The sequence below is a fragment of the Anarhichas minor genome, unplaced genomic scaffold (assembly GCF_050575085.1).
Source record: "Anarhichas minor isolate MPS153535 unplaced genomic scaffold, ASM5057508v1 ptg000080l, whole genome shotgun sequence".
Lineage (NCBI taxonomy): Eukaryota > Metazoa > Chordata > Actinopteri > Perciformes > Anarhichadidae > Anarhichas > Anarhichas minor.
Window position 1 is genome coordinate 1,143,874 of NW_027466526.1, and position 26,381 is coordinate 1,170,254.

Here is a 26,381-nt window from a genome sequence, read left to right on the forward strand (position 1 = left end):
CAGACAGAGCGCTGGAGAGTTGAGCGAGCAAAGGTTTTCTCAATGATAAGCGTTTAGGGCTCTACACGTTAATTGGAAAACTGCTCTGTGCGTAAACAAATTGGGCCATGTGAGTATTTACGTGGATATGTGCGTATTCTTGGGGGTCCATATTGTGCGGGCTTAAAGATGTAATTATGACAACAAAGCTCAAACTGTGAGGGGAAGTCTGAGCACCTCGCAAATTGTAAAGTAAGATTATTCATCGCACTTGTTGTTGAGACTGGGAGAGGGGCGGGGCGGACTTATGAGCAAACAACATCTTTAAACTGTTATTATACGAGTGAACAAAGCCTCGGGCCTGTAAGTTTGCCGTTTGTGTCATCTCAAAGTCAAAGTGGAGGCTGCAAAATAATGTGGAGTCAAGGAACAAAGAATGCTGACACAATGGAGTAAAGACCTATTCGGAGCAATGAATAGAGGATGATTAGTTATTCAGAGAAAGGTTGACAGCTAAACCCTGTTTACCCTTGATAAGGGATGGCTGCATTCAAGTTACATAGGAACTTGAATGCAGATCGTGTGTGACTCGGATAAAGACAATATGCATCATATCTTAACAGGGTCTCTCATTTTAAACTGTGATCACAATAGGAGGAAACAGAAATGTAGATGCTTATAGCTTGTTGTTGAGCTTGGCCTTCTTTGCATCACTTTTATAACAAAGAAATGAAACCAGAGCAAAAATGTTATAGATACGGTCAAACCTGCGTTTTGTCGATGAGAATATGAATGGTGTCAACATGGGACATCATCCTGTACAAGAATCTACGCAGACATTGCCATTGCCCGATGGATCCCTCTAAGTATGACAGACTTATCTTATCCTCCCAAGTAAAACTCACACTTTGTTTTTTTAACACGCAAAGCAACAACACAATGCGTGGCTGCTTTTGAAATGACTGTAGACCACTGAGAATAACCAAATGACAAACAAATTCAGTTTTTAGGGGTTAAATATATTTGTTTATTTTTCAGTGGATTTTTAGAGATGGCTCACTGACTGCTATGAAATTGATTCAGAATACAGAAAAAAAAGTGATTTACTTGAGTGTCTGGAGCCTTTTACAGTCAAGAGCTTAAGTTGAGAAACAGCGAGACAGCCATTGACTCTTTTTTTCTGTCCTGCCAATATGTAGCTCTGGACAGACCGAGAAATAAATAAACACAAAGTTCACACATAATATTGTTTTTGCCTTTTTGTGTGTATTGGATGTGTGCTTGTGTGTGTGCATGTTTCTTTTCATCTGTGAATAGACCAGTGTGTGTGTGTGTACGAGTGTGTGTCCTAATGCAGCTGGGGCCTGTTCCTCTCAGTGCTCAATCCAGCCTGTGTGACCCCTTGAATTGTGTTATTTAGTCGCGTTCCCAGCACTGCACACTGAAACAGCTTTGTCTGCGTGTGTGTGACTGTGTGTGTGTCTGCGTGTTTGACTGTGTGTGGGTTTTGTAAAATGGGTCACATGCTGACCTTAGAGTTCTCTGTAACTACTACAGCAGCCTCGCTTGTTGTTTTGACTACAGAGAGAGAGCATGTGTGTGTGTGTGAGAGCATGTGTGTGAAACCACGAGCCCATGTCTACTGCGAGTGTTTTCCCAACTTCTTGTTTTGTCTATAGGCAGACCTCGAGACAGTGTTTGTACTCGAACAGTCCGCCCATTGTAACTGGACAATAATGGTGTGACGTTTGTTTGTTGTGAACCACTAGACATACTGATAAAGTTAAGTGGTGCAGGATCTGAAGTTACACTTGGAGGCTGAGGCTGATTCACTGCTTAGCCAGCTAATCACCTCACCTGTTGCAAGTATTGGATAAGTTATTGAACGCTTAATAAGACCTTATACGTTCTACTAAATGATGTATTTTTGGAGCATCACAGATCTGTAAAATCTCTTTCATCCAACACACTGGTACCTTCTTCACAGGGTTGATCGAACGCATGCCTCTACACATGATCAGCCGAGTGGCAAGGTGTTGCGTAGGTTTCACCAACATGTGCCAGAAAGCAGGAAAGTCCCTCTGCCAACGTTCCGATAGGATTTCATGGAGGTGTTTTTACAGTGCTGGGAACGTCACAGTGCTGAGCACTTTGGCTCGGCTTGAAACGTGAGCGGCAGACCCACCGAAGGTAGCACGACCACACTGTTCTGTGTTCTCTGTCTCCGCACAAGCAAATAATGGCACACAATGATGATGTCGCCCGATTGACTGAAGCATAGTGAAGATCGCCTCAGTATGGCGCAGCAGAGCATTACCGCAGAGCATAACAAATGTCCGCCGATATCTGTGGGTCATTAAACATTACAACAGTTATTTCAACCACGACAATAGGGGGGAAGGGGTATCTATGAGAAGGGTTACAGCCCCTTTGCACTTAATCTGATTCATCGGAACGGTAAGCGACCTCACATAGAGGTCTAGAGGGTCTGTATCCTAATAAAATCCAATGCACTGGCAACAACAAAACAAAAAAGGTGCCAAATAATGTGACTACACTGCATATGTACACACACCCCGATAGACAAAACAACATCCTTCATGTTTGAGTCACAGAAATAAAGCCTTATCTACTACCTCCTGGGAAGGAAACATGTAAGAAACTGGTGCAAATAGTCTAAGACGGTCATAGTGTTTATGTGTGTGTGTGTGCGTGTGTGTGTGTGTGTAAACTATGTTTGCTTGTGACACACTGGGCCTAATTCAGTTACTCAGGGGTTCTGTCGTGTAATGCCTTGTAATGACACGCAATCTCATTTTGTCCAAGGAGACACATCAATCTTTTGGATTTACTGTGGGGAGCAAAGTCTCTCCTGGTGAGTGAGTAGGAAGAACATTGGTTGGAGAGCATGTGCGCGCGCGCGTGTGTGTGTGTCAGGCATGTATTTGTGTGTTTGTGTGTTAAGCAGTGGGGAAGAGGGAAATGGAATAATATGTTCAGACCAGTGGAGCTGAAAACTACCCATACATTGGTTTGATAAACAGCAGGAAAGGCCACCATGGTACACAGCTAGAAGAGGCGTGGGTTCGTGTGTGTGTGTGTGTGTGTGTGTGTGGGTGTGTGTGTGAGTGAGTGGGAGCATGCCTGCATATGATCATGTGTGTGTCGGGAACGAAATAGAAAAAGAAAAATGGGTATTCCTTTGTGGAGGTGTGTGTCTTTGTATGTGTGCTAAAGTGCCATATCAAATGGGATTGTGTGCGTGTGTATATTGTGCATCCATGCATTCCCACGATCCTACACACATATGCATGTACGTGATTAGAAACCCTTGTGTAAACACCCTTCACTCCTCTGTAACTCTACTTTTCTGAAGCACATCAGCACATTTTCTCCCTCTTTGGTCGCTGCTTCACATGAAGCGTTCTCACTTCTCCTCCTCGGGGAGAAAAACAACACAGAAAAGAAAAGATGAGATCATTGACCAATAATCAAAACAAATGAAAAGGCAGTCAAGTAGAGCAGTGGAACGTGGCTTGTGTATTTGCTTTTAAGATGAGGGAGCGATATGGACAGATTATCTGCAGGGAATATCACATGAACCCCAGTGGTGGTGATATTACAGTCTGAAAGGGAGTTCAGGAATAGTTTTGGGTAAAGTGTGTGTTAAACTCATCATGTGTCCCTCTGTGGCTCCTCATTCTCATCGGCCTTATTCACTTCCACACTGTAATTGCCAGCGAAATTCAAATTACAAAAGAGCACACAGGCCTGATTCAATTAGTTTTTATTTCAGCTAATGACTTCCAAACTCCACCCGTTCCTCCCTGTGTCTCTACCGCATTCCCTTTCAAGACACTTTTATCTGAAATAATGCCTCGTCTTCTTAAAGTGAATCTGTTATGCTCAAGTGATTGTCTTTATTATAAAGGTGTGTCTCCAAGTTGTTGCAGAGGGGGCTCGGAGCAGCGAGGGAAGCTCTAAAGAGGAGTGCTGACTGGGACTGAGAAAGTGGAGCTCGACCATCGGGTGCTGAAGATCATCATCTACGTGCTGAAAAACATTGAGGCGGTACCGTGAAGAAATTTCTACTTTTTAGAGCCCGACCAATACGGAATATTCAGGGCCGACACCGATACTAATATTAGGGAGGACAGAAATGTGGTATATATTGCACGCACACACATATCCGGCCGCTCCGAATATGTCAACAAAGCATGGACAAGCTCGGATAACAACACACAGACACACAGAGGGAGTGCACCTGCTCTGCTCTGCTCTGATAGACATTACAACACTACATCTTCACCTAGCAAATAGTTGTTTGCTGCTATATTAATAATATGAATGTTGTATTTTGCACCTTTACTCATCACTATTTTCATATCTGCGTAAATCGTAGGAGCAATGAGCTTAAATCCATCGTATTTTGAAGCAGTCATTGTTTAAAGTGTGTAGGAAATTTGGGTTTAGAACTATGTTTTAGGAAATTATAATAGAAGTGTTTAATGATTCATAAATAAGAAATCATAATTAGAAGTGTCTTGGAATACATAATTAGAAGATTCATAATTGTAGAAGTGTTTTAGAATTTGTAGTTACAAGTGATTTGTAGTTAGAAGTGTATCTTAGTAGAATTTGTAGCACCTTTAGCTCTATGCTTGTGAAACTTGTGAAGGTTTTTGCCAAAAGTTGCAAATCTTTATCTTTATATAGAATGTTTACCATAGAAGTGTTAAGCCATAAAATACAGTCATTGAATGTTTTAAACTGTAAAGAATAGTATGTTGGGAGTAAGGGACAGATAGATTTCTAGACAGGCAATTACAGGTCATACCCGTGCGAGGGTCCTGCGAGGAGGAGGAGCCAACTGGATTTAGCCAATAGGAACTACGGACATTATGGGAGGTTTTTTGAACTTTGTAAGGCGGGGGATAAAGAAATTCCGGCCTCTTGCTCCTGTACCACTGGGTGGGTGGTAACGACTTTTGGGGTGAGCAGGTCATATTCGGTGTAACTGTAAAGCATGAGATGTATTAAATGCTTTGTTTATAATTGAAACCGGTTCTCTTTGTGTAAGCGGCAGGATTACATGAGGTTTCCCCACAGTCTAGAGGTTCCTTGAACCTAACAAGTGTAAACAACTGAGTTTAAAAGAGCATAGAGGGGTAAGGAATCAGTATTGGTGGATGAAAAATAAAAGACCTAAAATCAATGAAATACCTCATGTCTTTCTGCATTATGCTTTCCTTCTTAAGAATGTGGACATTAATTCTGGTCCTGCCATGTTACTTAGTGACACATCGGGTCGGTAACAGTAGTCAATAAATACCTTTGCATGAACTTCTCCTTTAAGGTTGTAAGTCTAGCTCTGACATTGCAGTTGTGCTTTGTGGCTTCAGTTAAGTCTTAACTTTGGCCACGCCTGATGTGAGGCTTATTGTTTCTCCTCTCCATTGAGACGCCTGTGACCCAAAAGGACTGGCTCTCCCAGCTGACTACAGGCCTGGACACAACACCTCGGTCACAATGGTTAAAACACATCGACGTAAAGGTCAGCAGCGAGCTTGATAAGACCTATTCTTCCACTGTGCCGGCGTGGAGAGTGGATGGAGAAGTTGTGGCAGCCAGACGCAAATTACAGGAAACAAGCAGCTACACATGGGGGCCTATCAGCCAACACACACATATTCAAAACGCACGCTAACACACAAGCACGCACGCACACACGTTTCACTTGGTATCAGCTTTGTTTACATGGTGTGTGTGCATGTGTGTGTATTTCTTCTACGGTGATTATAGAAATCGAGGATTTGGCAGGGATGAGGGTCTGTGAGCAATGAGACGGTAGCCCGTTCAAATCCTTTTTGATCGTAGCCCGCCACAGAAATGAATAGAAGAAAAACATGATTAGAGATTAATACTATGTCGCTGGAGTAAAGCATCCAAAACATTCATGTTTAAAAAGGTATTAAATATCTTTTCAAAACCCAAACAATGGCATCGTGCAATATTCAACGTGGCTTAATGGCCAGATTAAATTAGCTTTCTGTTAAGCAGATAAATATGTTACTATTAGTGTCAGAAGGTGAAAAAAAGGGAAGCAAGGGAATTGAATAGAGGCAGCTGAACAAAGGGAGGATAAGAAACTGTATGGGCTGCAAGGTTATCTTTTATACTCCATAGATAGCTGAGGCCAATAACTCAAACAGTAACACATTTCCATCTCTCGTAACAAATGATTTATTAAATCCTTCAGCGTTTGCTGTTTTTAGTCCTTAGTTCAATCCCTGAAAGCATTTGAGGGAGAATGAGCTGGGTGAATAAAGAAACCATCAACCAAAGATTTTCACAGTATCATAAAATGGCAAAGAAAAAATAAATAACTTCAATAGTATAGGAAAATGTTTGGGGAATTATAAATCAAAAATGTTTGCATCAAGCATGACCACTGTCATTATGGGGTAATATTCACATTCACAGCAGCACAAGCCTCCAGATCATGAATTCAACTTCTAACTATCTATTAGAAAGTGGAAGCTGCCAGCAGTGCTTCACTTGTGTTAGAGAGCTCTCAAACCACGAGAAGCCTATTCCCTCCGCCGCCCCGTCTCCCTGCCTGGAGGATACAAACGATGAAGTTGGTTATTGGTTTGGGGTTAGAGCGAAGGATCATTAACACCTGACTTTTAGCGCACAGCAATAACAATAACAGAGATTATGACTGGCAAAAATGTAACTAAATAGAGAACAGGGAAGAGAAAGATAATGAAATGAAATGAGCTGTTACTGTGGAACAAAGGGCTTCTTTTTTTTTAAATGCCTGGAGCGTAACGGCAATGGTTCACACAAACACACACAGCAACAAACACACACACGAGTTTAATGAACCATTCTGACTGAGTGGCTGTAAATTCCTTGTTTATGACGCTGAAGCATCACGATTTAACTTGTTCACAAAGGGCCTTTTACTGTCGCTGACAACACACACACACACACACACACACACACACACACACACACACACACACACACACACACACACACACACACACACACACACACACACACACACACACACACACACACACACACACACACACACACACACACACACACACACACACACACACACACACACACACACACACAGACAGAGAGAGCAAGATGGGACCGTTAGTGTAGCCTAGGGCAAAACACACACGCATACACGCAGCGGCTTCCCCAAAGTATCGAGGGTGCTAAAACTGGGAAACAAAACAGAGCATTAGAAGACAGCGAAGTCTTTTTCCAGTCTGAGAGTGTATCAAAAAATGAACTCTGCCCTCAGGCTCATCAGTTTGCATAAAGAAGCTGTGGAAGAATCCACGGAAGAATCAATCCAAAACTAAAATGCTGGCAACTGGAACGTAAGCCAATTAAAAGAGCCCAACATCAGCTGCTGGTGTCAACATCAGGAGCACGAGTAGGGTGGAGTACAAAGGAAACAGGTCTGATTGAATGCCACGTTGGTAAACACCAACAGTGTGTGTATGTATTTACAGTATTTCTGTATTTTAGTCTTTAGTCTTTAGTATTTTATTCTCATTCATCAACTACTACCGACCTTTCAATATGCACATACGCTACCAGTGGAAGAGATTTATGTTGTACTGTTGCGGATCCAAACTGCAACACAGACCGGTTTATTGTCAACAATATTCTTGAGGACCGGCCAGCGGTTTGCTGGCGCACACACGGGGAGGCAAGTGCTGGTATTGACGGACGTTCCAAGCTTCATTCAAAAACACGGATAGAAACGTTGACATTCGGTACACAGTGACTCGCTCTGAACACCTTTGTAATGTGTGGAGAGTGATTATGAGACCGATGACTATGTTGCGTGTGTGTGGGTCGTGGGCATGATGGTGGCGGTTTAAAGGTTAACCGTTATCTAAAGCTGTTTACAAATCAAACATGAATGTAGATAACAGCCTGAGAACATCGGCATTGATCGAGTCCGTTTGATTTTAGTGCCTTTTGTGTCACTTCGTCTTCAGAAGCCTGATGTTCAAGGCCTCTGGGAGGATGGAGGTATTATGCTGTTTGGAGGTCTATTCATGGCGCTGTGACATTATTAATCAAAAACGAATTAATTTTAATTGAACTATATTTCATGGACCAAGTTTGTTTTCTTACTGAAACAAATGATTGCGTTCAAATTGATTAGATTTCATTGAATAGGGTTCACATTTATAGCGTTATATATTCAAAAACAACTGCATGGAAGGAAAGCAGCACACAATTAATAGAATTACAGTACACTTTAAAATGAAATGTGCCATAAAACATTTAGTTTCTGTCCTTTGCTTCCATAATATTTCTGTAATACTATCAGGGTCTTTGCTCATTATTGAATCAAGTAAAGACTAATCAAAAGAAGTGTGCTAATGGCCTGGGAGAAACCTGACAATGTCCTCTTAATACAGAGCCAGAGGGTATTTGAGGACTAGCTGGACTATGTTGAATTTATTTTCTGATGGGGATCAAATTAACTGCGTGAAAAAGCCAATCTAATTTGGGATTTAATAGGTCCAAATGAAATTAATATGCAACTTAATGAAACTAATATTGTGAATCAATTTGAAGATGAAATTAAATTTTCATAGGTAGTCCCAGGTGAAGCCCGGCTGTTGTGAGGATTTGCACTAATAAAGAGAACGGGATGATACAATAGGTGCATCCGTCAGACACGCACTGAAATGACTCATTGAAATGAGTAAATGGATTACATTCAACAATAGGAATGTTAGGATGATCACTGTTTACAGACAATAAGCTTTTAGGATTTTGCTCTGTATAAAAAGGCCCTTTGGGGTGTCTGGTAGACCTGGAAGATGTCTACCAGTAATTTGACCAAGAGGGGCAATGTGACGACAAAAAAGCTTTCGTAACAATCAAACAACAAAGAGAATACAGCCATGCTAGCCACTCCGTCAGGCTTTACTTGAGTTAAATCAGCATGCTGAACACACTCAATCATTAGGTTGTATTCCATTTACCATGCGGCCTCATTATATAGTAAGAAAAAAGTATCTATCGACTGTATTTAACATACGTTAATATTCTGTGCCCTGAAATGATTTGAGATTCAAAACTTTTCAAGGACCTGCAGATAACCTGTGGAAGCACTCCAGCCTACAGCATGACATCAACTTGGTTGGAACACAGGGAAGCGTCCCACATGTTCACGCACAAAGACAAACTGGCAACAAACTGGAGCCATTAAAGGCCACACACGCACACAGACACTACAAAGTAAGAGCTTTAAATGTTCTCTTCTGGCGCAGAAGCAGTTTGGAGAACAACTGCAACTGATGTTGTGCATGTGTGTCTCCGTGTCTCAAACAAAGATCTCTCTGTTTCCTCTGCTGACAAATGCCACCAATGATGTCACTGCTACCTCAAAAGAATATTTAAAACAGATCATCTAAAAACAGAACACATAAAGAGCTCATTCTCTCTATTTTCCTTAATACACAAACACACACATGTCAAGTTCCTGACACCGGGACTGACCCACTCACACAAAAGCACACATTAAGCTTGGATTTCCACCAACACCGGTGTTATTTGCAAGAGATTTGTCTATAGCCGATTCACCGAGTCATCATATTCGTGTAATCCTCCGGCCTCCAAAAAGATTTCCAGTTAAAAGATTAAAAACAAAAAGGGATTTATTTGGAGCCAGCCTGACCCTTTTGAAAAACAACAGCGAGTTCATTTGGAGCAGATACACGACCCCATGCTGGAGGGAGGCTGGCTAGGGAGGGACTTCTGTACACACTTCCAGGCTGGAAGGCCCACAACAGCACACGCACACGCACACACACACACACACACACACACACACACACACGCAGGTCCACAATGAAGCAAGAAATACAGAGATCCACACCGTAGCTGTCATTATGACCAACACAGAGTGAGAAGAGCAACTGAGAGGGATTGAGATCCATTTAGCAGCAATTATCTAAATGGCACACAGAGGCTGTGAGAGAGCCACAAACTGTGTGTCTGCATCTGTTGTAGCTGTTCATAACAACAACACCAGCAGTAAACCAATCATATGACGCGGGTGGCCATTTTAGGCAATGGTTTACAGGGGAGCAGTGAATGAAAATTGGCATCAGCTGATAAACACTCTGGCAGCAAAAAGTTCCATTTTCTTTTGGAGTCACAAAGCTCCCATTTTGCCTTTTGAACGTGCCACATTTGGTGCTGACCATAAGTGCCATTATGGCTGAACCAGGAGGATTCATCGGTTTCCTTGGCGTATTAGATTAAGTGTAGTCTAAGAAGCTTAAGTCACTGAGCTCACAAACATCTAGGGCACAGACAACTCTTTAGGAAAGCACTCACAGGACTTCTGAATTGATGCGTCTTTGAATTAAGGCTGGGAGTACATAGTATATGTGTGGATAATAATAAAGACAAAATATAAAGTGGGAACTGGATTTTTCCTTATGGACGTCCGTGATTGTTTGCATTCTTTCCATGTTTTTCAAGACGACGGTCCCCCCTTTACCAAGGACAAAAATGTAAATGTATACATCTATTATGAATGTGAAGTATGCTGATGTTATCACCAAGCAGCATCACAATGTATCCACTGCATCACTATCACACCCAAAACAATCATAAAAACCCCGACTCCGGCAATAAAGCAGTAAAAATAAACAATAAGTCAGGACCTGAGAGCAGTCACCGCCTTCTTGTTGGTGGATCGCTGTGTTACATGTAGAAGAACGCAGCTGCAAATTAGTGCAGAAGGACGTTTGAGTAGAATGTTGAGACCCGCTCACTGACAGTAACGAATCTACTTATTACATCATCTATGTATTTGAGCGTGTTGTGTCTAGAGACGGTGATTATTAACAGCTTAAGCTTGTTTCCTTGACAGCTAGTTAAAAAGCTGAAGTGTGTGTGAGAACATAAGAGTTTTCATTTCAACCAAGATATCTCCAGCATCACAGAACACTAGTTTGGTGCGTACAAGTTGTTTCCTTCCCCGCTTTGTGACACTCAGGCCATCAGTGTGCAGATGTTGAAGACGTGCAGGAGGATGATTGATGGATTTTCATCAGCGGAGGCCCAGCACAGTGGAAATAATCTGTCGTAACCCTTTTAACTAGCCCACGGAGAATACAGCACATGGGTTGGTGGAGAAACACAGACCTGTAAACAACATAAAATTAGCCCATAAAAACGTGGGTGTGTGCATCTACACGCATGAAAGCGGTCGAGTCCATCTACCGAGCCATCCATCCTTCTATAGTATGCATCTACAATATGTACATCCATCTATCCATCTACACTATAAAATGACTGTTTATGGTAGAATAACCAAACCAGACACAACAGAAGCATTGTTAAACAAACTCACTGCCAGCGACACAACAGCCAAATCAACAAAGGACTGTAACGGGGAAAAAAACACAACATCACAGCTATGATGGAAAAAAAGGTGACAAAGGAAGGAGGTCCATGTATGTATCCGTGTGTTTTTTAACTTGTTTTATGAGTCAAATTGAAGCTATTACATTTGAAGAACAAATAGCACTATATGTACATCCATACAACCTACTACACACACACACACACACACCTGCAAAGCCATGGGAAAGTGATACAATTAGAAGCACAGAAGGTCTCTGTTGAAGTGGTTGAGCAAACAGAGAGAAAACACACACACCATAAACTGGAATGGTAGGTAAGCAGTGAAATTGAATTCAAGTCTTGCTTGTGTGACTGTTTCCTACCCGGTGTTGATGGAGATGATTTCAATGAGAGGGTTCTTCCTGATCTTGGGCAGGTCCAGTCTAGCTCCCCCGAGCCTCCGGCCTCCATTTTTCTTCTGACCCAAAAGACGAACCGAGTGGCCTGAAAAACAAACAGCACTTCAATGCACATTCCTTTTCAGACAGAGACATTAACTACCAGTATACTACCGTATGATGTGTGAGTGATTGCACAGATGTAGGCAGTTGTTAAAAAGGAATACATTTAAGTAAAATGTATTATTTGCCCTGATAAAATTGCTAAAAACCTGATTTAACTGCTCAACAGAACAAACAGCTAGAAGATATTATTTACATTGTTAGTGGATACAAATAAAAGGAGATAAATATAACAGGAAAGAGACAAATTCACTGTTTGGAGGGTTGCATCACTTCCTCTCTCTCTCTCTCTCTCTAGTCTGTCTCCATAACACACTCAATGTACAGTACACACACAGACACACACACTTACACAAATACATTTACATACAACCTTTCACCCACAAACACAATACCAATTAAAAAGCCAACTTTCCATTGAGTATTATCCACCTCTAGATAGCTAAAAAAAAAGCCTTCATTTAACTTCCGTCATCTCTTGAGTGTTCTATTCGATGTTAAGCGTGACCAGGACACAGGGACGGGCTGAGACGCTCGTCAGCGCACACATCGTTTGGCTGTGCAGGAAATGGCATTACAGGCAAACCTCTTGTATCACAAACACAAAGTGGGAAGCGGGGCAAGAACGTGATATTCTTGCTGAGGTGAACTCTACTGATATTAACAAGATACTTAATAGTGGTGGGGAAAAAAAGCGAGACAGGAAAGAACAAGGCAATCTACAAAATAAAGAAGAATATTTCTCTCAAATCTTTTACCAACTGCACACAGTTACAACGCTAAAAGTAGTGTTTCTCAGAAGACATCGCACATTGTAACACAGAAGCAAATGAAAATCCATAGCGGAGGCAAATCGCGAATAACAAGTGCAGAAATGGGTTGCATGGGTCTCTTCTCCGACCGTCTAATAGGCTACCAGCTAGAAGGTGTGCGAGGCGGAGGCGTTGAGGGATGGAATTGTCTTCCTGTTTTCATCTGCTTTCCACGGGTCTCCTGGGAGGGAGGGCTCAGGGCAGGAAGCATAGCTATCAATTGGTAGATAAAAATGACAATCTGCCCCAGAGGAGGACAAAGAGCCAATCGGTGAGGCGTGACCAGTCGTAATATCCCAGAACAAGCAAGGAAATTAGAAAACTTCCCTCTTGGAAAACAGCTGGGACTTAAAGCACAGTCAGCCATGCTTTCTTCTGGTCATCTATCCATGCATCAGTCCATCCATCTTTCGCCATCAAACATGGATTTAAAATGCATGCATGCGCCAACATTCTTCCTTCCGTAACCGCCGCCGCTCCATCTGTTGACTGATCGATCAATTCGTCCACATATTAATACTTCCTTTAACGTCTAAGTTTTGCCTTTCCACCAGCTCATCACCTGCTGTTAAACGTTTCATCAGAAGTTCATTCCACGAATGTACTATAGAGAAGAAAGTTAATGGAATGGCAATTATATAAAGGTCAACAAAGACTATTTATTCTTGAATATAAAGCTTCAAGGCCTAAGGTAAAACTCTTTACACTCCACTTTCTTCTTAAAAGCATTAGAAATCAATTGCCTTGTGTTTGAACCTTGATAACACTGGTCATTCAATCCTAACAAATGAAAACATTGACATCAACATTAAATGGGCACGTGACCCTAAACTATCCTACTGGGAATAATAACAAAATTAACAGAAACAATGATACAAATCTATCCAAAGCACAAAGTGTCAGACCATCACAGAGCCCAACCATAGTGGCTTCCATGTTGAGGTTCAACAATGGACTTGCAAACTCACATTTTGGAGATTTGCAGCTTCACTGGCTAAAAGCACCTGCACAGGACCCCTCGTCAATGTGACTGCCACCCAAGACTCAAGCAATAATCTCCCATCAGCATGGAATCGCTCCAGGAGTGAGTCCAGAGTCAAATTCAATGTAAGGGAGCGGAGGATAAAAGAGCTGACTTTTGAAAACCTAAAAAAAGCTACGATATTCGTCATCTCAATGACCGTGTTTAGAGAGGCCAGCTGCTGTGATGGGCAAGACACACATCACCCTATACCTATTTTCTAAATACGGAGTGCCCTCCTGTGTTTTTCCCAATGTCTTTGTTCTTTTCTCTCCTTCATGAATACAAACCGACATAAATCCTTCGATACACTCGTAACGGCCCGTTATAACATGCTGGAGAACAGGAGGGAGGGAAGGCGAGGATAGATGGATGGACGGATGGTTGGACGATGATAGAAAAAAATGTATCACAGATGAAAGATGTAGAGGACGGCCAGACGGATGGTTGGATCAGACAGCTAGGGAGCTAAAAGATTGACCTGTTGACCTGTGTCTGATGTCTCATAAGTGGTGGGACTTGTTGTGCTCCCTGGTTTGATTGTAAAGCAGGAGGCAGGATCGGGGGATGGGGGCACATTGGAAAGAAGGGACAAAGCTGGAAGATGATGCTTGTCATTTAACCCCTCAATATATATATATATATATATATATATGTATTATTAGATGTGTATGACCGTCCTTGAAAATGCAGTTTACTTTCTTGCCAAATGTCAGTCTAATCAATTTTGATGGCAAATATCTCAGATTAAAATGCATTACTTAATGCAAACATTTCAAAAGCCATATATGAGGCTTCGATGCTTGACAATGACAAGCTTTTGACACTGAGCATTAACAGACAGATGACTAAAAATACATGTGAATGCATCAACTTGTCTCTTTGTACCTGCTCCTCACTTCCTGTGTAACTGTCTCTTTCTAATCAGCCGTGTGTTTATACTCCTGCTGTATTTGTTCAGCAGTGATACACTCAAACAGTTTGTTTGTCCCGGTGAAATAAGGATCATGAGGTTACATGGACGCCATGTAGCCTCTGATCTGTAGCTAAGTAGATACATTAGCCTGTCTAACCTTTTCTGCCCTCTGATTCTATGTCTCACACACGCACACTAAATCTTAACCGCCTCGGAAAACATAAAAGAATATCAGGTGAAATGGTATCATCCGAGGCTATAATCTCAGTGAGAGAAGATCAATATTAGGAGGCCAATAAAGAAACGAAGACATCAAAACGGCCCTATAAACAAAGGAGCTACAGCAGATATGTATTAATGGTGCAAAGACCAGACTTCAGCGTCTGCGTTTCTTTCAGATTGAAAACATGAATAAACCATTTTTTCTAGCCGTTGTGTGGGCTTCTGTATACCGTTTTCTTCTTGATTGAAAAAAATGTACACATTCTTTCTCTGTATTTTACTCTTCAAATAAGGAATTGTTTTTGGGTTTTTGTTTGTTGAGCATCACCGGGAGACGTGAAATCTGGTTATGTGCCTTTGCATAAATGTGCATCCATGGGTGTCATTAATTAGTTCGTTTATAGATCTGCCAGTGGGCTTGGTATACAAGATAAAGCCAATGCTTTGTGTGTTGTTAGCAAGAAAATCAACATCTGCTGCAGCTAGAATAAAAAAAAAAAAAAAAAAAAGTATTGATTTGGATAAGCAAGCTTGTGACCACTAACAACATTACGCACCACCAGACTGGCCAGCAGTTGTAATGTGTGCGACTGTATAAATATTAAGCACTGTGCGCATGCTCAGCAACACAACCCGAGATAACTTAAGGATAAAACATGGCCTGCCATTTACAACATGCAGTAACTGGAGGTTTATGTTAGGTAGATGCAATATGATTAAAAGCAGTCTCACAGTAGTGAAGGATCTCTATGGAGCAACAGTTTGTTTTAGTCAGAATCCAAAGCGAATGCATAGTCTCACACCCACAGAAACACGCTCATAACAGCATACCGGCACTCTTGTCAGGTGGAAAACAGACCTGCAAGCAATTTTGGTGCAGCAAAGAACTGCGTCTATTAGCGGTTCATTGAAGTAAGTATTTTAGTAGCCATTACGAAAGGCAAATCCCCGAGCTTAAAGGTTTATGCCCAGGCCTCCGAGCTGAAATAACAGCTCTCTGTTTATACGAGGTCATAAAGAACTGTAATGATACTGGGGAAATTAGTTTCTATGGAGGGGGTGAAGAAGGGAGGAAAAGGGGAAGGGAAGCAGGGCAGAGGGGCTGGAACAGGGCCGTGAGAAGGCAAAGGGATGAGGAAGAAAGGACGGGGAAGAGATCAAAAGATCCTGAGGACCGAGAGGAAGACGGAAAGGGGAGAAAAAGGAAAGAATGAGCAAATCATAGAGAAGACGGGGGAGAATCAAAGTCACAGTGTACATGTGCGAATGAGAGTATGTGTGCGCAGCCAGACGATTTAGGGTTGATGACACATTGTAAAATCAAGCCTCAGTTCAGCTGTCCTTCATTAGAGTGAAGCCTGCAGTGCAAACTAGTAACTCACTCACTCTGTCTCTCACACACACACACACACTGTAAACTCAATCTGTTCTTTATTAGAGAACAGCTGGGGGTGTATGACAGCTTGTCTGGACACTCGCACACTGTAAACTCTGCCTGACCTTCATTAAACAGTTAAGAGCGGTGGTTCACTAACAGTTTAAATGGATGACCTAATCACTGCCATGCGAGTCCGTCTCAGTCACAGAAGACCACTTAATAAGCTGCACGGACAGCAAGACGACTTCTCTTTTGAATACAGAACGTCAGTTTAAACTGTTCTTACGGAGCGATGCAGTCAATGAGTTTTGAATGCATTTCCTTTTATGAAATGTACAATCATTTAGCCCGTGGAAAAAGCATGTCGAGTCCAATTTTAACACAAAACAAATTTCTATTGATCTTTGTACCTTCAAATAACACTATAGCTCGTCATTAATTATTGACAACTGCTCATAATTAAAATATTTGAAAAAATGAATTGTGAGAAAGTAGACAGAAAGTTAGAATGCCACTTCTATTTGATTATCTGCTCTCTTACAGGAAAGTAATACATTATTCTTAGTCCTTGCGTTCTGTCAATAAGGGGAGAGACTACTTTACTGAAAATCATTCATACATTTTCTATTCCAACAGTGAAAGGGCTCTCATTTATTCATTTAATAGCTGATCAATGCATTTCTGCTTATTCACTCATACAATGAGTGCTTGTGTGTGTGTGTGTGTGTGTGTGTGTGTGTGTGTGAATACCTTTAACAGCCTCGTCCACTACTTCCACCACTCGATCAATCTGTTGGACCTGAAAAACAGACAGACACACATGGGAGTGGTTTATTGATGCGAACCAAGTCCAAACAGTAACACAAAAGCCTGATATTGACAAACACACATTAGCTTATCCACACTTGGGTAGGCATGTAAATATGCACAAGACATTAAGCACTATGCACACAGAGAAATAAGTACGAACGGATGCAATCACACCAAGTTTTCTCCAGCCAGGATGAAGTGGTATAGATTTCCTAAAGGCCACTACGTGTCTACGTAGCTGCAATACCACTAAGTGTAGACGGAGATGGAGAAGGATTTCATGGATGAGAACCAAGAGGCAGACACAGAAAGAGGTATTGTAGAGGAGAGAGGGTGGCAGACAAAGGAGCATACAGGTAGGAATAAACCAATAGCACATCCTTAGATGATGAGAGAATGACTAAAACCTGAACCATGTTATGATCAGAAAAGAGAGCTATTCTCCCCATGGAGAACATCCTGCAGATCTGCAAAGGGAGACTGAAAAAACACTTATTCAAGTAGAGAGAATATCCAAGAAAAGACTATTAGGGGGCATTATCTTCTACTGAGAACTGCACTGATTTTAAAAATCTACAATCCCTCTACTAATAATCTGGAGGGTGAAGGGGAGAAGAGTGAAAGAGGAGGGATACAAAAGCAAGAAAGGAAAGAATCATTTAACTGCCATTATTTCTCCTTTGGTTCCTCTAATTTGCTCAATTTCTCTCTTCTTAGAGGTCTATGCTGTAGCCCTTGGCACACTCTCTCAATGCCTCCAGGCCCATTACCCAGAGTAACCCTTCTTTAGAACACACTCGCACAGATGCACACTGTGCCTTGTAGACAGCGGTTATATGCATGTTGCACACCGAGATAAAAACAATTTTCTTGTAATGGCACGGCAATCTGGGTTCGTTCATAGCAGCAGCGGGTGTCCCTACTCACAGCGATGGTTGGGTATTGTTCACATCTTTGCAATTAATTCAGATCTCACTTTTCAATTATGGAGTACTGTTTGAATACGGAAAATGTGCTGAAAAAAAGCACACATATTTTCCCAAGATCTATGCTTCCGTGGAAAGTCATCGGTCAAAAATGGCAAGATTATTCTTTTTGGTAAGAAGTTAAAGTAACATACAAGTGGGATGTTTGTCTAAAGGTGCCATTAGGTCCTGTATGTATAGTGCACATATACGTCCACTTCAAACCAAACACAAACACATTTGCCAAAGAGAGCACCTGTAGTAAAATCTGTTCCAACAGCTGTCTGTCCTGTGTAGACTAACACTATGGGTGAGAGACATGTCTGGCTTATTGATAAAAGGACTAAAAGGATCTACAAAACATCTTCCGTATTTAAAAGGTGCAAAATTGGAAATTCAGAGTATTAATATAGCAACAAACAACTATTTGCTCTGTAAAGATAGAGTGGAGTAATGTCTACCTGAGCAGAGTGTGTGTGCTGTAATCAGAGCTTCTCTCTGCTTTGTTTACGTAGCCAGTTGGGTGCATGCACGTTAGTCCATTTGAGCCCCAGTGAGTGCGCTCCACTAGATATCTAATGTCCGCTGTGAGCAGTCAATTTTTGTGACATTATAAACCTTACAATAATCAATGTGAAGTGCATATCATTTGTGAGTAATTGGGCATAAATATTAAAATAAGAACATAAACTTGCCTCTCAATATTCACTAATGGAGCCCACACCCAAGGCATACATGCTGAGAGGACTGATGTGCGTGCGTCTCATGTTCGCAACATTGCTTACCCACTGCAATCCTATGATTACCCAGCCAGATCCGTGTGCGTGTGTGTGTGCGTGCGTGCGTGTGGGGGGGGTCGTCTCAGATACAGGATGTGACATCCTGCTTCAGAGACGCTCAACACTGTAGCCTTGCTTGACTGACTGTGTACCTCACATACACACACACACACAATACACTCACTCCTGTCACAGCAGCCTCACACGGGAACACGGAGCAGAAACACATAAAAGATGGCACACGGGTCAATTGAACTGAATGAATTCAACAGAAAGCACTTTTATTTTTTAACTACAGCCCTTATCGAGCCGTTAGTGCAATCACGATATACAAATTCACGGCTGGTTATTTGCATCTATTTTGCATAACCCACCAACTGTCACCGTCATTGTGTGCTGGATTGTAACAACGAAGGATACACAAGGAGAGTGTGTGCATACTCGTATACCTCCTGTGTTTGTTACCATGTGTGCCTGTTCATGCATGCATCCATCAGTGAGTGTGTGTGTGTGTGTGTGTATCAATGCATAATCCAATCTACTCATGACAATGAAAGGGCCGACAGTGGTAAACTTCCCAGATGTTTCAGCCGCGCCCTGAAGGCTATTACATATACAAGCCTGTTTATCTGAATGTAATTATATTATACATACATGCCACTTGATTTGAATGTAATTATGTTACACGGGGGCATGTTTACTTAAATAGAATTACAATATTTATAGTAAAGGATATTTAACGAAACCCCCCCCCCATTCTTTTTTTAAGACGGTGGCAGTAATCAACATTTGATATTCAAGCTTTTGATTTATCACAGTTTGAAACAAGTCAGTTGGTTTTTTACGCAAGCATATAAATTCTGCATTATGTGAAATTATGATCATGGTTTTCTGTGGGGGTTTTGGAAGGCAGAGCATGGAGTGATCAAGAGAATGCATGCGTGTTTGATACATCTCAATTAACCAGCTGTTCACTTTCTGTGTGGTACAGACATGTTTGCATTACATTGCTTAATAACTAAAAAGGCATATTTTAACAATTTCACATTGTTGTTGTTTTTTTATGTTTAAGTGTTGCAGGTATTAGACTTCACACTCAAGAGGATTTTGCAAGATCCTGGAAAGTGGCAGCAGATAGAAAAGTCTAATTACAATGATTTACTGAGGAACACTCATGTTGCTGTTAAATAGTGGTAACCATGACTCATCGTTTTAGTTCCCTCCTGTGATTAATGAGGTGAAACAATTAAATAACTATTCCATATCACAGTTTGCCACACAATCTATTCATACCTGCACCACAGGGTTATGAGTGATTGTGAGAGTTATATCTGCATATTTCTGACTCGCCTGATTAACCGAATGTTATGTTACATATGCATGTTTATGCCGAGGGCTCAAAGCCATGAGGCCTTCACATCATTCACTTGTCCCTTCCTACCTCCGTCTTTCTCCACATATGAAATCTCCCCATGATCTTTCCACTCTGGTATTAAAAAGGTTCTGCATGTGGAGGACAGGACAGCCAACAAAGACACAAAAGTTTGTATGTGGATCCTTAAACCTCTCTCTCCTTACATCATACATTCTTCCTTCTCTCCTACTTCCCACCATGTTTATCTCAGAAGTCTTATGTCTCTCAGGGAGGTCTATTGATCGACCAAACGGCAGGGAGGCCAGGATAGAACCGACACAGCAGGTTAGCAGCCAGGTGAATGACAGGTCACACCGTCTGTATATCTCTCTCTGGGGGTGTGTGTGTATATATGTTTGTGTCTAAAGGTCGTCCATTAGACACAAATGAAGAAAACGAATGGACACGCAGACATATGGTATATGCTTTATGAACACATTCCTAGGTTGCTGTGATTATCACTTTGATATACGTAAGTCAAAGCACACACACACACACACACACACACACGCGCACGTACCCCGATGATGCTGAGTCCTTTGAGGTAGTCCATCCGCGGCTGAGCCTGGGGAACACAGCCTGCTACGACCACTTTTTTCTGCTGTTCCTGGGCTTTTCTGTAGAAACAAAGAAAAAGAAAAAGATAGAGGAGATTAACAGTTTGCACAATTCCAGCAAAATGATTTTGATTTAAACAGGAGAGAAAAAAAGATAGCAAAAAAAAGACAGCGAGCATAAAACCAACACACTGATGTCTCGAAGGCTACAATTACAGGCTTCCCCATGCGACCATGTGCGTGCATGTAAAATGGGAACGTTACTATAATTCTCTAAAGCTGAAATATTCCAATTGAAACATCCAATAACAGTAAAACTAGACGCTTTTGAAATGAAACTTGCTCCTCAAAAGTCAAGGTGCTTTAATCTTATTTTCCTAAGCTATTAATGAAGATATAATGGCTTGGTTGGGCTGAAAATCATAAAAACTAATTAATAAATGGTCTTCAAGGACAGCCAGCATTCTTTAACAAATATAAAACACACCTAAGAAGCAATATCAATCAGGAGAGGCTGACTGGATTTGCTATCATCTGTACTAAGAAGAAATGAGCCAAAAGACATCACTCTGAAATGTACTGTTTACAGTTTCACGAGGCACAAGGACAGCTGGTTACACATCAAGTAGCAAGTACTCGGGACACAATGTTACCTCCCTGTGAAAGTGTCCGACTACAGAGAGAGCCATGTCTGCTTTTCCCTGTTGGTATGCGAGCTATTCCCTCCTGAAACGTCCGTGAGAGAAACGTACTCAAGGTAATTCCCATGATGCAAATGTGGTTCGGAATGTCCTGTATATCAAACAGAGAGGTATTGCAGGGATTCCTTTCTGACTTTTGTTTTAAGATGAAAATCATTAGTTATGTCTACAATTGAGATTACTGATCTCCTGAGCCATTGTTGAATTTATATAAATGCTTGTCTCTCACAACTTAATGTTTCTTAAACAGTAGGCGGTGGCTTTCATCATCATACGATGTGATCATCCATCACATGAGACCCTAGAAGTACTTTGTAGTGTTTTGCTGTGTTGTAAGTGTGAACGCCTGAGAGCCGAGAAGAACTTTAACAGATGGGCGACTGATTGGTGACATGTTTTTCTTGAATGGACATCGCACAACAACGAGTTGAAGGAGATGGGACGAGGGAGGAACAACAGCTATGCTCCAATAAACTGAGAACAAACAGCCGTAGTACTAGTAACATCAGCAAAACATGACAGAAGACAGCAGAGACAAAACTTCTGATGACAAACACAACCAAGTCAAAACAGGGCATTCATAACATAATGTGACGTAATGTAATATTTACAACATTCATGTTACAGTTTGGCTCGGCGTGAAGAGGCCATTGGCAAGAGAGGAATCACTGATATGGTATATTACTATGACTTATTATTAAAGTAGCACTAAGAATCCCTTTTTCAAGATGATTTGAATTAAATGGGGCTGGACAAGTAGGAAAACAGTGAAGCGAACCACAATGAGAGAGAGTGTGTGTTGGACTGTGTGTGGCTGTGGATCTATGAGAGTCTTTATGTCACCTCCAGTTAGTGGCTGTGAGATTTGAGACACTCGGTCTGTCTGACAAAAGCTTTTGGGAGCTGCCCAGACTCCGCCATGAATCTTTAATAATGAAGCCTCCTGACAGCTGGAGCAAGAGAGGGAGGGAGGGATGGGAGGGAGGGGTGTAAGTGAGGGAGGAATCGTGGGAGGAGAACAGAGGAGGAGCAACGAAACTGGATGCAAACTGTCAGTTGTGTTTTCATTCAGACTGTTTGTATTCTTCAGCAAAACAAAGAGATGGTGGTGGAGGTAGAGGGTGTGTGTGTGTGTGTGTGTGTGTGTGTGAGTGAGAGAGAGAGAGAAGGGTGAGGAGAGAGAAAGAAAAGTGAAGGTAGACAACTCAATTCAAAGCCAGCTTACGTTGTCATGTGAATGAGAAAGGGAGGGAGAGATTAAAGCTTAAGTTGGTCAGAGATGAGTGGAGGAATGAAGGGAAGAGAGATGAAGGCAGAAGATTTTTTAATTATTCAGAGCTGCTCGTACTATTCGTGGTTATTTTCGTGATTCTTCTCATCTTTGCTTCTCAATCTACGTCCGCATGCAAGTGTTGAGCAGGTAACAACAAATCACTTAAGATGTCGGATGATGGCTCACCACAGACAAAACTGTTTTAACAGCCCATTCAGAGAAATGACACTTCTAGAGATCTTCAGATATGCCCATTTCTACGGTGTGTGTTCATTTAAACTGGTTTCATCCACTGACCTTTTACTTTATTATAGAAAGTAAAAAATAATATATGCGCCACTGTCTTCTGGTGTGTAAACACATCTTGAAAACAGAAAGAGAGGAGAAAAACGGACTGGCTCAAGTGAGACAGAGAAACCAAATAAAAAAAAAGGGGGATATTGTCCGCCTGCCCTGGAGTAGCTTATATTCCCTACACTGTTCCTCGTGAAGGACTCGCAGGCAGCACTGAGCACACACACACACACAGACACACACACTCACAGTGGGGATCCGTCTGCATAATTCACACCGTCTCTTGCCAAAATGCGCCAAACGTTCCTTTAATGCGCTACTCGCTCCCCGCCCACAGACTCCGAGCCAGAGCTGACACAGCGAGGAAGCAGACAGCGCCTGAGCCGCCGCCTCGCTGCCCCAGGGGGGAGCAGGCCAATCACGTCGCACACGGTTTGTGGACGGCACGAGACGGAACGGAATTATGCGATGCGGTTGCCGTGGTGATAGTTTTGAGGCCGATCCGAGCGCTCACTGCACAGTGACCCGGACCAGAGCAGATGCCCCCCGAGATCAGAGGACGAGATGCCTGTGTGTGTGTGTGTGTGCGTACATGTATTTCCTTGGCACCTCGCCCTAAATCTCGATGGCCCGCTGTCAACTGTGTTAGTGCTCTCCACAGCCCCGAGACCACACACACACACAGGGTCCGAACACCCACATGCTCTGAGCATACTGTACATACACGTACCGATGGTCACGGAGGCAATGGCAAAAGCATGCACTAGTACATGCATACATGCATGACCTCGGTGGTATGTATGGGAGGAAGTGCTGTACATACTGGTTTTTAACAGCTGAGTGGACACAGTGATTCAGTCAAATTAGACCAGACTAAATGTCCAACCGAATTGATCAGGTTGACTTGGAGAAGAAGCCCTGTGCTGTAAACATGACGTTGGAATAACTCTAGGCATTAAGATGCGCCACATTGCATGACCTATATAAGGGCCTCTTCAACTTTCTCTCAACAAAACCTGAAGTGAAAGAGAGGCCCTTACTTCGTCTCCTATAGCGCCATTCACGGCCGCAAACAAAAATATAGTGACATCATCTTATAAATGAGCGACGATGCTGATGTTCTCACAACTGCCACAAAGGGTTCGCACCCCCCCAAAGAAAAGCTGTCTATGGTATAGAATATGGACGGCTTTTTCCTAAACCTGTGTCATTATTCTTTTAACAAAGTAATTGGTGCGTTATATAAACGGATGTGTGTGTTTTTTGTCAGTGTTCACAGGTCCATTTCTTAATTTAAAAGGAGGTTTAATTTTAATTTCTTCTTAAACATTATGTCTTTTTATGTTGTCTTGAAACCAATGTGAGGCACAAAGACCTGGAGCTTCATCCAAGCGAGCACACATTTTTGTCAGGTGGAGAAACATCCAAAACATGCTAGCCGCTGTGAACTGTGTGAGTCTGTGTGTGTGTGTCCTCTCAATGACTCTCCCTGCTGCTAAACAGCCCCAGCCTTATACAGATAACCACATAGGGGGGAGAGGATGAGCTCATTACACACACACACACACACACACACACACACACACACACACACACACACACACACACACACACACACACACACACACACACACACACACACACACACACACACACACACACACACACACACACACACACACACAGCTAGCCATATGCTCCTTGACAAACATGCTGCTCATGGGTCGTACTGGTAGAGTAATGATGAAAGGTTGTGTAAGTGAGTCGTACATATCTACATTGTGTTTAGTGTGTGGCTGTGTGAGCAGTTTAACATAAGGACCTATTTTTATGACCCATCCTGTTATGTAAATGTGTTAATATACCATACATATATTTATTTATCTATTTAATTGTTGTTTTTAAACAGAGTTAATCCTTACATCCAAACTTTCTCCTCCTCCCTCGCCCATATTTCCTCTGTCCTTGCTCCTCTGTCTCCTCTCCTCCCTCACGCTCTCATCTGCACTCCTGACAGTTTTCTGGCTGAGTTGACAGCAAGCCAGCCAATCACCACACTCCTGACCCTCGCATTAGCATAAGCAGCAAGGGGTAAGGTTAAGTACCCATCAAGCCTCAGTAATTAAGATGTGAGCTGGTGTGTCAATGAGTGTGTGTGTGTGTGTGTGTGTAAGTGTGTGTGATAAAGTGGGAGAGAGAGAGAGAGAGAGAACAAATGTATTTACTCATCCTCTTCACACATCTTCCACTTCCATAAACTTCTACAACAATGCAATCTCAGGTTTGTCCCCATTTTAATTCCACAACGGCTATTACAATACATTGCAATACTTTGACTTACTTAATTTTGATGTACTTATTTGTATAATGAATTATTCATGTTTCCATATCTTTTTTCCTGTGGGTTTTGTTTTCTAACAGCAGGAGATACATCTCCATCACTGACTGCGAGCCCAAACTGAGTGGATGTGGAGAGAACACACGTTGTTACTCTGGTGGAGAAATGCAGCTTCTCCTCTGTGAATAAGTGCACCGGCAAAGTTTACTGAAACAACTGTCAAAATACAAACAGTATAAATAAAACAGCAGCTAACTCTGGGCCTATGGGATCTGACTGCAGACAAACTAAACTAAATGAAAGCCGTTAATGTACTATACCAGCGGCCTCTAGGAGATATAGCTGAGAGAAAGAGGGGGGAGAGAGGGACGCATGCACGAGTGATTGACAGGAAACTGTCGAAGGAACATCTTTACAAACACGTAAGAAAGGAGAGAGAGAGAGAAGGGAAGAGCTGATGGTTGGGGAGATCAACGGCAGGAGAACATGACAGATGAAGCAGAGGGAGAGTCAGTAAAGGTGTCTCATCAATCCAGCTGTATGCTAGCCGCCACTTTAAACCGTCACCTTCCAATGTGCCACTGGTGTACAGTGAGGTATCTGATCTCAGATCTCAGGCACCATACAGCTACAGAGTGAAGACAACCACCTTACTGAGGCCAACTCATAATGTCTATTAAAGTGAATACGCAGTACATACGTCAGTAACTGGCTTTCAGTATGACCTCCTGTCTCAGGCGCTGTAATGGGGAAATAATGTGGTAAGAGTAACAAATACTTTAGTAAAACCTTAAAACTCTTAAAGCTTTTCATGGTAAATATACAATATTACTTTTCTTTTGCAAAACAAGTCCAACTCTCTGTGGTGCCAATGGAAATGCAGTCAACTTCTATGTCCTTGGAATATAATGTTTTTATAAGTATAATATATATATACACATTATTCAACATTTTTTTTTTTTTCACTGGGCTTTTATTGTCTT

General features: G+C 42.0%; 1 protein-coding gene across 1 annotated transcript in view; it reads right to left on the reverse strand.

The window, feature by feature from the left end:
* cdkal1 (CDK5 regulatory subunit associated protein 1-like 1) overlaps window positions 1–26,381 on the reverse strand; it is a 200,574-nt gene that overhangs the window by 121,863 nt on the left and 52,330 nt on the right. Inside the window, exons 5-7 of the mRNA XM_076081315.1 lie at window positions 20,756–20,852; window positions 17,018–17,066; window positions 11,781–11,901 (exon numbers count right to left, since the gene is read on the reverse strand). Coding sequence (XP_075937430.1) covers window positions 11,781–11,901; window positions 17,018–17,066; window positions 20,756–20,852 — 267 coding nt within the window. The remainder of the gene's footprint in view (window positions 1–11,780; window positions 11,902–17,017; window positions 17,067–20,755; window positions 20,853–26,381) is intronic.